Source organism: Xenopus tropicalis, chromosome 7, assembly GCF_000004195.4.
Source record: "Xenopus tropicalis strain Nigerian chromosome 7, UCB_Xtro_10.0, whole genome shotgun sequence".
In the NCBI taxonomy this organism is placed as follows: domain Eukaryota; kingdom Metazoa; phylum Chordata; class Amphibia; order Anura; family Pipidae; genus Xenopus; species Xenopus tropicalis.
Window position 1 is genome coordinate 78,072,839 of NC_030683.2, and position 13,800 is coordinate 78,086,638.

Here is a 13,800-nt window from a genome sequence, read left to right on the forward strand (position 1 = left end):
TTAATTCTATGCAGACCACCTGTCTTACATACTATGGCCATAATGACCATGCCATTTTGGACTAGAAAAGCATGGATCTGCAGATCCTCTCCATTGCACAGACACGTAGCCTGCACAAAGGGGCAACCTCTTAGGCTGATGCCACACGTGGCGTTTTTACGCTGCATATTTTCTAATTCTCTCAGCGGCTGAAAAAACGCCCGATATCATCATCCATAGAAATAACTTGAAAAGACTCGAAGCAAACCACACAATGCGGAAATACGCTAAAAAACGCCTTAGCACGGATTTTTCAAGCGTTGGCCGAAATACGCCAGTATTTGCACAGCAAGCTATTCCTATGTATACTCAAAGGCAGCTGCCAGACCTAGCGAAAATACGCGGCGTTTTTTACTATTTCGCACTATTAGCACCATGGAAACGGGATTTGCTACGTCACCTTTACTAGGCTAAAAACGCCATAGTCAGGGGCTGTGTGGCTTGTGCGGCTTTTTTAGGCTGAGAAAAAATGCAGCGTAAAAACGCCACGTGTGGCATCAGCCTTACTTCAGGACCAATGCAGGAATGCTGGAATTCATCAAGGCAGCCTACATAAAAGGCCTAGCAGTAAACTTCCTGAATGTTCAAGCATCTGCTATGTCCGTATGTTTCCAGACTCAACTTGCATTACAGCAAGATATTAAACGTTTCTGCAAGGTGTGGCCACCTCATCAACCTTCTTTACCGCATCCTTTTGAATTTACCCCGTTGAATTTAAATCTATTCCTAAATCTTTAATCTGAATAATTTGAGGTTTTAGTCTCTCTAACTTGAAAGGCAGCCTTGTGGCAATTTCATCAGTCCAGGGGTATGAGAAATCGGAGCTTTAAGTTAAAATTGTTTTACAAATAGTTCTTACCAATAGTCACTCCTTGTTTTTTATCAACCAAGAAATTGTTCTGCCTTCCCTTTGCCAATACTAGCAATGGTGAATGCTGCCTCCACAAGCTTTTCAATTTCACCCCCTATTGTACCAAATTGTTTTGTTCAGTACTTTAGGGCACTCCTTAACAATGCTGTGAAGGTCAGCAACTACAGTAGGTCATGATTGTATACCTTTTGCAAGTTCTGTAAGTTTCAGTTGTTTCTCAGTATTGCTTTCACAATTACTCCTCCACTTCTCAGCTTTGGGTCAAACCAGTTCATCCCAGTGCTGTCTAGGGACTGTCCAAGAAAAGGGAATTAGTAATACTCAACGTTAAATCCTTTTCTCTGAGTCCTTTTATAGCTACACAAGGAGCCCCCACCCTAATTTTTCCTTCCTATGTTCTCTCTGTTAAAGGGCAACTGTCTCCCTAAAATTGTTTCCCCCACAAGAGGTGCTGGCTTATAGAGTCTGCATGCTAGTTGTTTTTTTCTTTTTTTAAAGAATGCCCACCAGTGATAGGCCGTGTGTACTGGGAAGGTGCCACAACTCCTGCCCCAAAATTAGAGTGCCTCTCTCATAGAATGCTATTTTAAAAACAATTATTGGCTGATTTTCCTTTTATCTCTGTAGTAATAAAATAAAACCTTGTACTTGATAACTAACTTTGCATAAATCCATGTTGATGTACAGTTTTACTGCTAACATCGAGATTTAATTTTCAGATGACACCATAGTGCAAAAAGTTCAGAATTTGCAGTGGACAGCTGATTTTACAGGCAACATAACTCTGATGTGGACTCGTCCAAAGAAGATGCCACAGTCTTCTTGTGTTTATAACATTTATTACAGGTAACTAGAATTAAGATTCCATTATTTTTCAATGTATGTGCATGTCCAATACATTTTAAAAGTAATATTGCAACACTTGGTGCTAGATTTATCACCAATACACACACATAGAGCTGTAGAGAAGGCTTGTGTCATTTTTGATGATGTAAAGACAATACAGCTTTTAAAAAAAACCCTTTTCAAAAATTAAGATGGAACTTTCTTCTAATCGGTATGGATGGCCTTGTGTCTGCTGGAAGCTGCTAAATAAACATTACTAACTTGGCCAGCCTTTCTTCATAACTTAATCGTTTTATACCTTTTACCACCTTAGTTGCCCTCTCTCTAATTCAGTAATATCCTGTTCAAGCACTAGAGACCAAAACTGTCTGATTATTGCATGTGAGGCTTAACCAGTGTTTTGTGAAGGGGAAAAATTAACCTCTCATCTTTATAAGGCTAGTCTATTAGTGATGTGCTGGTCAGGAAAATCCATACCCAAACCATACCTTTGTCTCTCTGCTCTACACACTACTTCTGCTTGTGCCTTAGGTTGAAATCAGTGTTCTACCCCAGTCTGACCTGCACCCAACCCAAACTTGCAATGGTTGTCCAACTTTCAACCCTAACCCACCTGACCTAAGGGTAAACTCATGGAGGGTTGTGGGTCAATATGTACATCACTACTGTCTATAATTATTAACACGCCTTTATAAAGTGCTATCATATTCCACAGTGCTGTATACTAGATTCTTCATGAAGCATGAAGTTAAACCTATCTCTGATCAGGTTGAAAAATCCTCTTGTGATAGGTGTTCATAGGGCAACTATGTAATTCAATCATTGGCCTGGACGAAGTTGCTAATGTTGTAGGTCCAATTCTTTATTCTATAGTAATTGCATTCCCAGTAGTTGCTTTAAACAAATCCTTAAACAAAGGCCAACAAATGTATTCAGTCCTATTTCTGCTCAGGTAAAATCTGGGCAACCATGTAAAGCCAGAAGTGAAATACATTTTTGTATCTCAGCAGAGGAAATTGTGTTGAATCTTTACCTACAAATAGAATTTCTGAATAAACTATGTTAAACAGACACACACCTTTACTAGATCCTAAACACCACCCCACCTTCACCAAAATAGAATTGTTGCATGAGCTGGACATTTAGGCATATCCCAAAGCACAGTCTATTCCATGCTTAGGATGTGAAGACTTCAGCTGTCTACAAAATAGGCAGATTACATGAGCCACTTTGCTATTATCTGTCTCTATTTTAATTGTCTCTTTTATGGCCTCAAATGATTTTTTTTTCATTATTAAATAACCATTCTCTTATCTTATTAGAATTGTTGGGGAGAGCACATGGAAGAGCTTGGAAACCCATAGCAACAAAACAGTCTATGTTCTAAAAATATTGAAACCAGACACAACATATCAAGCTAAAGTCCAAGTCCAGTGTCTAAGAAAGGCATATAACACCAATGATATTATTACTCTGCGGACACCTGAAGGAGGTAAGTAAATTCACGCATTTTAAATAGGAAAGTTATTAAGTCTGTGGGATGTAGCATTCTTTCCAGAAATCTGTGTATGCATGTATTTCATATATAATACACAAGACCTGCAAATATACTGTAAATTATATCCTTATTAATTAATACTTGGTGATCTCATCAGTAATAATAGGTGCTTAATGATGTAATTTCTGTCACATGACTCACCTAAACTTGTGTTTTATAAATAATGTACCCGTATTGTAAAATATGAGAATAGTAGACGTCACCTTGGAGTAACATGACCTTTATTTATAATAGTACTCGCCCATTATCGCCGTGCTCGGGTTACTTTTAATTTAAGTCATACAGGTGATGTTACTCCAAAGTGACTTCTATTATTCTCACATTTTACAACAGGGGCTACATTATTCACTATAGAGGTTTAGTATTTTTTTATTCAGAAAATCATTATCCAGAAAGCTATGAATTACAGGAAGGCCATCTCTCATTGACCTTGGTTAAGGAAAGAAGCCACAACACTCACAGATTCTTGCTGATGCAATCCCTTGTTCACACAGCCAGTTATGCCACACAGAACAATGTTTCAGGGCGGTCTACACCTCCCTTCGCCAGGTTCATTTCTCATTGACTCCATTTTAATCCAATAATTTACATTTTAAAAATCGATTTCATTTCTGTCATGCAGTAACATTAGCTTTTACTTAATCTGAACAAAGATATAATTATTCTTTTTTTGGAAGCAAATCAAGCCTATTGTGTGTGTGTGTGTGTGTGTGTGTGTGTGTGTATGTGTGTGTGTGTATAATTAGCCCGGGTATTGGAACTTTTTTTTTCTGTCCTCAGCACAGTCTTTGAAATCATTAACATTACATTTGCATTATACTTGGCTATAGTTTCAGCCCCTTATCATAGCACTGGTGTTAGCATGCAAATGATAGTCTACATTAAAGTATCACCTATTCTAGCAAAATGTCATGTTATTGTATATTTTAACGTTTTTGGTTTGTGCAATTTTAGTTCCTGACCCACCACAGCATCTTCAGCTCTCTATAATGAAAGATGAATTTGGGAATATTTTTGGCTCATGGACAGCTCCAGCTAATGCCCATGGTTTAATTCGGGAATACATTGTAAGTTCTTTACATCTACTGCAAGCATTATGACCACTGTATTTTCTTCATTAGGTAGAGATAACAGATAAGACTATAAAACTGTGATATAAAACTTCAATATAAATGGAAGAGTAAAACTGCATTACAACACCTTGTGTTTGCACAAACAGCACTATGAAATGTTTACCTGCTTGTATGCCTCCCAATGAACTCTTCTAATGTGAATGCCTAGATTACTGGTTCCCAAACCGTGGTCCTGGCAACCTAAGTAAGCCTGGAGCAGTGGCAGGGTCTGAATACAAATTAGGGTGAGATTTGCATTATATGCCTAATTACTTTTTTATGTACCTGTAATAAAGGGGTGAACCTTTATTAATATTAATAATTTGTATTAATTGACATTAATGACAAATATTAATAAATATGCAGGATCAATGATTAAGCCTTCTGATAGACTGTAAGTGAGCAATAACTTACACACACACACACACAAGTAATAATAGAATTAAATAGATTTACTTATCTTAGTATGATTAGTTACAAGTATAGCCAGTTCTGCATTAATTCAGCACAATCGGGGAGCCCCACAACCTTTGGCGCAAGACCTTTAGGTTCCCGATCACAATCGATGATCCAATTGTCCCGGCACTCGTTCAGGAGTCCTAGGCGAAGCTACTGACACATGGTGGAGGCTCCCTTTTATACTAGAGTTCTTAGCAAAACCCCCAACACCAAGTGCTAACTTGTGTACAAAATTTTGTCATGAACAAAACCTATTAACTAGACAGTTTACTAACTTTGTAGAAAGCCTTATTTGTTTCTCAAATAAGTTGTACATAAAGTGTATTGTCTATATGCTGTCTATGTTTATTCCAAGGATATTTGCTGGGTAACAATACCTGTGTTTACTGTTTACCCAGCAATATACATAGAACAAAGACATTGTACCTTGAACACTGGACAATAGATGTCCCAAAATCCGCTGGTTTTACTTGACTCAAACCTAAGATTTGATTCATATGTCAAAGCAGATATATAATGTAAATCATTATAAAATCAAAATAAAATCCACCGTGCTACAGTACCTGTGAAAGCCCATCTTAATAGTCGTTAAGTCGTTATCATTTGGAAATATATTGGGTGAAACTTATTGACTGTCCTAGATATTCTTGGAATGACTGCTGAATTACTTATAATTAACAAGTATTTATAAAATGCTAACATATTATGCAGCATGTACAATACAGCAATGAGTGTACACATGGAATACACAACTTACATACAAAAACAATCAATAACCTATTGGGCCCTGCCCAAACATACAGCAATATATTCCTCTATCTGTAACTTTCTTTTAAATTGAGGAGGCCTCTGACCAACATTTTGCTATGTTTCTATTTGCTGGTTATGGCATTTATTTATTCACCCCTAAGAAATTCCAGAGCACTTGCTTGCAGCATGTATTTGAGTAAAATATTTTGGTTAACTAAAAAGTGAGTTACTGTATATTAATTTGAACATTGACTGATGCACTGATTAATGGAAAAATGTCCTTGTTTTATTCAGGAATAAAAGCCACTCAAAGAATATTTCTAAATCCATAAACAGTTATTGTGTTTCATTGTTTTGTTTTTAAAATTTATTGTAAGTAAAGTGTATTTGAAGTAAGAATGTGTAAACAAAATCATCTTTTTCAGGTGGAATATAGTATGAGTGGTGTAAAAGAATGGACCTCTCTAAGTGTAACAAGCAACAATGTTCTAATTAAAAATCTGCCCAGGAACACAATGTATGCAGTCAGGGTAAGTATTGGGTGGTATGTGAAAATATTAATGCTATTTCTGCCCTTTTCATATCTTTATTACACATTTCTGTAGATGAAAAAAATTCTATAAAATTGTGCACTCCACAAATATATTAAATACAATGTGAGCCATTTACAAACATTAGTGCAATTTTGTGCATGATTCCCTTCAGTCTCTTGTAATGGGGCGGGAATTGCATTTTCTCTGCTGGAGGAGAAAAGAGTGTGAAACTGAACTAAAAGTACAGCCCACATCAGTTTAATATGGGAACTGTTATAGAGGATTCATGCCTATGGTCCAGGAAGACAAGAGAAGAGGTGATTTCTCTTCACAGGAAGGGCAATGGCTATAAGAAGATTGCAAAGATGTTAAACATACCAAGAGACACCATAGGAAGCATCATTCGCAAATTCAAGGCAAAGGGCACTGTTGAAACGCTACCTGGTCGTGGCAGAAAGAAGATGCTGACTTCGACTGCTGTGCGCTACCTGAAGCGCAAAGTGGAGAAAAGTCCCCGTGTGACTGCTGAGGAACTGAAAAAAGATTTGTCAGATGCGGGTACTGAAGTTTCAGCTCAGACAATAAGGCGCACACTGCATAATGAAGGCCTCCATGCCAGAACTCCCAGGCGCACCCCCTTACTGTCTCCAAAGAATAAGAAGAGTCGACTGCAGTATGCCAAAAGTCATGTGGACAAACCACAAAAGTTTTGGGATAGTGTTCTGTGGACTGATGAAACAAAATTAGAACTGTTTGGGCCCATGGATCAACGCTATGTTTGGAGGAGGAAGAACAAGGCCTATGAAGAAAAGAACACCTTGCCTACTGTGAAGCAGGGCGGGAGGTAAATCATGCTTTGGGGCTGTTTTGCTTCTGCAGGTACAGGGAAGCTTCAGTGTGTGCAAGGTACCATGGATTCTCTTCAGTACCAGGAGATATTGGAAGAAAATGTGATGCAGTCCGTCACAAACCTGAGGCTTGGGAGACGTTGGACCTTTCAACAGGACAATGATCCCAAGCATACCTCCAAGTCCACTAGAGCATGGTTGCAAATTAAAGGCTGGAACATTTTGGAGTGGCCATTGCAGTCACCAGACTTAAATCTGGGACTTAAAGAAAGCAGTTGCAGTGTGCAAGCCTAAGAATGTGACTGAACTGGAGGCTTTTGCCCATGAAGAATGGGCTAAGATACCCGTAGATCGCTGCAAGACACTTGTGTCAAGCTATGCTTCACGTTTAAAAGCTGTTATAACTGGAAAAGGATGTTGTATTAAGTAATAAGAATGATTGTCACTTGGGGGTTGAATAAAACTGATAATGATGTGAGCACAGAAAAGACATTTGTGGTTATTTCATTATAAATGTTATGTTATATTTGTCTGACTTACAAGTGCCTCTTTGATTTAATTGTAAACAAGATGACTGAAATTATCAAAATCAGTGTCAAACTGGCCAAAACACTCAATTTCAGTGGGGGTTGAATAATTTTGAACACCTGCATGCAAAACTTACCATTGAGATCAGCGAGAATGCCAAATGCAAGTTGTTGATTTTAGGGGATTTCCACAAATGAGATTTTAAAAATGGTTTAACACATTCACCAGTGGACAGTTTTTTGCAAACGCATTTTGTGCTCTTTCTATAGTTTATAGAGATTTCTCACTAGATCAAAATCCAAGAGTAGTATAGCGACAGATGTTCAAAGCACAGCACCAGAAATCAATGTTCTTTAGCTAAAAAGTCACACATGTACATTAGTCTGATTTGTGCTGATTTGGCCCCTTACCACTATATGACATTAGCCTAACCATAAGATGACCCAGAAAATTTATTCATAATAGATAAATATCTTTCTACTCCAAACTGCAAAGTGTTACTAAATTTAGGTTTTTGTCTTTTTACAGATACAATTGCCCTTTATCACAGACTTGTGTGTGTCAGTTTTTTTAAATAAGTAAATCTAGTGCTAAATAGATGTAACACATTAACTGAGCACAATAATATGAAATATGCTTGGGTACCATACTCAAAAAATAGCCACCTCATTTCTTTGTAGCTGTGTAGGAGCAGAATGTGTTTTGATGGCAGTAAAATACATTCCACTAACTGCCAGGGAACTTACCTGCTTTATTTCTTTTAGTTGCAGCATTTGCCTTCAGGCAAAGAGTTAAATAATCATATGAGCGGGGGTTAAACCTTTGTAACACTAAGATGAGTGATAATTTTTATGTGATTTACTTAGGTTGCAGCAGTCACGAGTCGAGGTGTAGGAGACTGGAGTGAAACAAAATCCATAACAACTGTCCAAGGAAAAGGTAAATCCTAACAGAGATATTGGTAAATACATATTTTCCTTGTATCTGAATGTATTTTATATAATGAAAGTACCAAATGCTTTCAAACCAACATGGTTTTATGATATATAGTCTAGTAGTCTCTGGGCACGATTGGATGCCAGTATCTTTGAGCATTTAAAGTGTGTGTATATGGGTTTATTATTGTATTTTGGTTATTTCAAGATTTTAAACCTACAAAGGCTTTCTCTTAATAATTTGCAATAGTAACACAATTCTGAATAATAAACTATTCAGGTTTATAGGCAATTATTTTTTACAATGACACTCATGCACTCGAACAACTAATATACTACCGCCTTGATATCTGTAGATTTACATGTATGGCACTATTGAGCCTCATTGTCAATGATATGTTTTGATCTCTGATGAGGGAAAATATACCCCTCTTTTTTACATGAGGTCATTCAGTTTGGCTTATGTAAAAAATATATGAACTGCAGGCAGCAATTCTGGGCCTCAGGCTGGCTTGAGGCTCTTAGTTACTAGGCCTGCCTACCCCTGGTAACCTGCAGGATACTGTCACCTGAGGCAAGGTTTTTCCCTTGCCTCATGGCTGGAACCCTCTTGCTGAATTTCCAAAAATAAATATTGCTATTTGAAGTCCCTGTGCACCACCTACTATCGAAAGCAGTATAAGTACGGGGGTGGGAGTCAGAGGCACAGAACAATCACTAGTGCAAGGAATCCTGTATATTTGTATTTCTACACCACCCTTCATGAAAAGCGGAGGGCTTTAAAGACTTTGTTTATCCATATAAGTGGAAGCTAACATATTGTTCTCCTCTTCTGTTCACTGTTCATATAAGCAATGTATCTCCATCTCTTTATTAGCACTAGATGTGATATTTGTTAAAAGAATGCTTCTGCCACAGTAACACATTATCACAATTTATCTGCATAAATTTGTAAAGAGAAAATTCTCAGTGTTCACAGTAAATGATGTCCTTTTCTATCTAAATAGGAATAACTATAATAAAACACTATAAATGGATTGAATTTTGGCTTTTAGCCAATCAAAATTATGCATTGCCAACTTTATTTCTGTTGGTTTTAAATTTCTTTTGTATATAATTTTTTTTTCCTTATGTTTGTATAATAACAAAAACGACAAAATGCAAATGTACCAATGTAATTACATTGCTTATAAACCTCAATAAATGGAATTGTTAAAAAAAAAAAAGAATAAGATATAAAACCCACAGTGGCCCACCTACAGTGGCCTTACTGAAGGAACGGGTCATCACAGCTGTGATGTCCTAGGGCTGGAACAGAAGCCTAAAACTTAATTGTAGAATTTGTGTTATCATTTAAGTTAAATTTTGTATTAGTTGTATAATTTTTGTATAAGTTGCTGTTAATTTTGCTCTCTAAGCAAAAGATACATTTTTTTTATCCAATTATTTAGATATCCCAGTCCCCACTATAAAAATTCTGAGCTTCAATGAAGATTCTATAACTTTCAACTTAAAAGTGGACTCTGAAATATCAGTAAGTACTTTTTTTTTTTAATTACACTCTTGATATATAGATTTATTATATGGATACCACAATTGAGCTTTTTGGTAATCAGTCTAAAAGCTGTGTTAGGCATAAGCCAAATACTCACATTATCCTCAGCATACCATCCCCAGCGTGAAGTGTGGTGGGGGTAGCATCATGCCAAGGGGATGCTTCTGTGCAGCAGCTCCTGAAACGCTTGTCAGGGAAGAGGGTAGTAGCCTAGCTCCCTCAAATAACATCAGGTCTTCTGTTAAGTGCAGTGCCTTACCATAGAATCCTTCAGATTGCGCTGGGAAGTTTATAAAGTCAGTCTGGTTCGAGGTATTTTTTTCTGATCTAGAAGGTAGTAGTAAACATTGGTAGGGCTGGTTTGCTTGTTTTAGTGACTATGCCATTTTCCAAAGATGGCTGTCAAAGTAACTAATGTATGGTGACCAGGTCTAAAAAAATATAAATAAAAAAAAAAAATAACCTAGCAGGGCTCAACTGTTTTCAGTTTAATTTAAATTCAGTCAGTACCTGCAACAGGTATTAGATGTGCCCCTGAATTATTACACTAATGACTATATAATTTATTATGGGCTAGATGGGCAACTATACCCCACTTGTTTAACTGTGCACTTTACCTGAACATTCATCTTCCTTATTGTATTAATTAAAGGAAATAACTTGTTTGGCTCAAGAAATAACCAAAACACAGAATAGACATTGATCTGTGAGTGCCTTATGATAATTAAAACATTTAAATTAAATATTAAAATATATTTTAAGCATAAGTTGTATTTATTTTGCTTTTATATGTCTATATGCTATTTGAGATGCCATGTCATATGAGACACAGTAGGAAGGAGGTCCCTGCCCCGTAGAGTTTACAGTCTAAGTGGCTGGGTAACATACAGGCACAAATTGGATGTTAAGAGTGCGCCAGGTATGGGCATTTGCCCTTAAGTGCAGAACTAGGCAAAATTCATGTTTTAGTGCTCGAGAAAATAGTATCTGAGTTTTATCTTAAAAAAAGTGGGTGAGTGTTCCCTACGGAGGGATTCAGGGATAGAGTTCCAAGGGTAAAGAGCAGCGAGATAGAGAGTTTTAAGACGAGAAAGCGCAGTGGGTGTGGATGGTGTAAAAAGACGGAGGCTCTGAGAGGAGACGAGCAGGAACATGCAGGGAGACCAGTGAAGAAATGTAGTGAGGAGCAGAGGAGTGAAGGGCTTTGAATGTTAGCAGAAGGATTTTGTAAGCTATCCTTTGCTTAACAGGCAGCCATGCAAGAGAGCTTAAGTGAGGCTGAGCAGGTTTCTTCTTAGGAGAGAGCAGGAGGATCCTGGCAAGATTGATTGCAGGGGAGAGAGGTGGGAGTCTGGGAGGCCGGTTAGTAGGAGATTGCAGTAATCAAAGTGGGAAAGGATAAGGGCATGGATTAGTGTTTTAACGGTTACTTGTGAAGGAAAGGGGCGTATCTTGGCAGTATTGGAAAGGAAAAAGCGGCAGGTTTTGGCAGTGTTATTAACCCTTTAAGTGCCAGCCGAATTTGTCATTTCAGTTTCCCCCAGTGCCAGACGTTTTGTAAACATTCTGTGCTCTCTCAATATAGGGGCTTTTACTGGGGGCAGGGTTAAGTTTAGGTAGGCAAACTATATATTGTTTTTTTCAGGAGAACCTGAGCTTTCCAAATCTACCTGAGTTTTTGTGTATTTCCACTTCTGGAACAAGATTTAGAGCTTGAAATACAAAAAAAAAAAGAAAAAATGCTATTTTTCATGATATAAGGATTTCTACCAGAAACATATTTTATTTTATGGACAAAAATTCAACTGATTTGGAAAGCCTCATGTCTCCCGAACGTGCCAATACCTGATATGTATAGTTTTATTGAGATTTCTGACTTCTATAGATCAAAAACTCCCAGCAGTAAATTACTAAATTTTCAAAGCATTACAGCAGAATACGGCATACTTTACATTCCAAAGCCAAAAATCCTGGAACATTAGGTTTACCCCAGGAAACCATACATTTTTGAAAACTACACATTCTGACGAATCCGAAATGGGTAACTATGTCTTCCAACTCCTAAGTACCAAACGGCAATGCTTTACTGAATTTAGCATTTTCTATAAAAAATTATGAAAATTCTAAAAAAATCACCTCAAATCTTCCACTTTCAAGCACCATATCTCCCACATAACATTAGGTACCAAGAAAACACACCCTAAAGGCCAAGGGTCCGCTGAACAGTTTGATGCCCATTGTGCATAGCATCACCGATGTATCTGGAATTTAGAAACCCCAAAATGAAGTTAGTACATACAAATTGCCCAGGAGATCAACACATTTACTGCATTTTCTGTGGGGTAAAAACACAAAAAAATACATTGACCCCCCAAAACCATATATTTTTGGAAAGTACTCATTCAGACGAATTCAAAATTGGTACCCATATCTTTCTACTCCAAACTACTGAGTCGCAATGCTTTCCCAAAATTGCCAGTTTTGATGAAATACCTAAAAATCACATCAAATCTTCCACTTTCAAGCACCTTATCTCCCAGATAACATTAGGTACCAAAAGAACACACCCTAAATATGAAAACCAAGGGTCCACTGAACAGTTTGATGCCCATTGTGCATAGGATCACCAATGTATCTGGCATTTAGAGACCCCATAAGGAAGTTAGTGCATACAAATTTCCCAGAAGATCTCTTTAGCTACTGAAAATTCAACACATTTACTGCATTTTCTGTGGGGTAAAAACACAAAAAAATACATTGACCCCCCAAAACCATATATTTTTGGAAAGTACACATTTAGGCGAATTCAAAATTGGTACCCATGTCTTTCTACTCCAAACTACAGAGTCGCAGGGCTTTCCCAAAATTGCTAGTTTTGGTGAAATACCTGAAAATCACATCAAATCTTCCACTTTCAAGCACCATATCTCCCACATAACATTAGGTACCAAGAAAACACACCCTAAATATGAAAGCCAAGGGTCCGCTGAACAGTTTGATGCCCATTGTGCATAGGATCAGCACTGTATCTGGCATTTAGAGACCCCATAAGGACGTTAGTGCATAGAGATTGCCCCAGAGGTCTCTTTAGCCACTGAAAATTCAACACGTTTACTGCATTTTCTGTGGGGTAAAAACACAAAAAAATATATTGATCCCCCAAAACCATATATTTTTGGAAAGTACACATTCGGGTGAATTCAAAATTGGTACCCATGTCTTTCTACTCCAAACTACAGAGTCGCAGTGCTTTCCCAAAATTGATAGTTTTGGTGAAATACCTGAAAATCACCTCAAATCTTCCACTTTCAAGCACCTTATCTCCCACATAACATTAGGTACCAAGAAAACACACCCTAAATACACACCCTTATAAAGCCGTTCCTCCGCTCCCAAAACCGGAAGTGCAGCAGGACGTAGAATCTACGTTCTGTGGCACTTTGGTCCTTTGATACACAGGACATAGATTCTACGTCCTGTGGCACTAAAAAGGTTAATATGGCCAGAGAAGGAGAGTGACTGGTCAGAGATAACCCCAAGGCAGCGTGCTGAATTAATAGGGTTAATGGTCATGCCGTCAGTAGTGATGGTGAAAGAAGAAGGGCTAGGTTTGGGCGGGAAGACCATGAGCTCTGTTTTAGCTAGATTAAGTTTGAGGTGGCGTTGGTTCATTCTTTTTTTTTTTTTCTAGTTCCCTGAAAAACCTAAAATGGGTGTTTTACTGTGTTTGTATACCTTTTGATTTCTGAACTACACTTTATTTACT

The 13,800-nt window shown here is 37.6% G+C and overlaps 1 protein-coding gene across 1 annotated transcript in view; it reads left to right on the plus strand.

Annotated features, from left to right (window-relative positions):
• sorl1 (sortilin-related receptor, L(DLR class) A repeats containing) overlaps positions 1 to 13,800 on the plus strand; it is an 88,842-nt gene that overhangs the window by 58,576 nt on the left and 16,466 nt on the right. The window contains exons 34-39 of the mRNA XM_031906643.1: positions 1,630 to 1,756; positions 3,079 to 3,248; positions 4,269 to 4,381; positions 6,061 to 6,165; positions 8,411 to 8,483; positions 9,931 to 10,013. Of these exons, the coding sequence (XP_031762503.1) occupies positions 1,630 to 1,756; positions 3,079 to 3,248; positions 4,269 to 4,381; positions 6,061 to 6,165; positions 8,411 to 8,483; positions 9,931 to 10,013 (671 nt within the window). The remainder of the gene's footprint in view (positions 1 to 1,629; positions 1,757 to 3,078; positions 3,249 to 4,268; positions 4,382 to 6,060; positions 6,166 to 8,410; positions 8,484 to 9,930; positions 10,014 to 13,800) is intronic.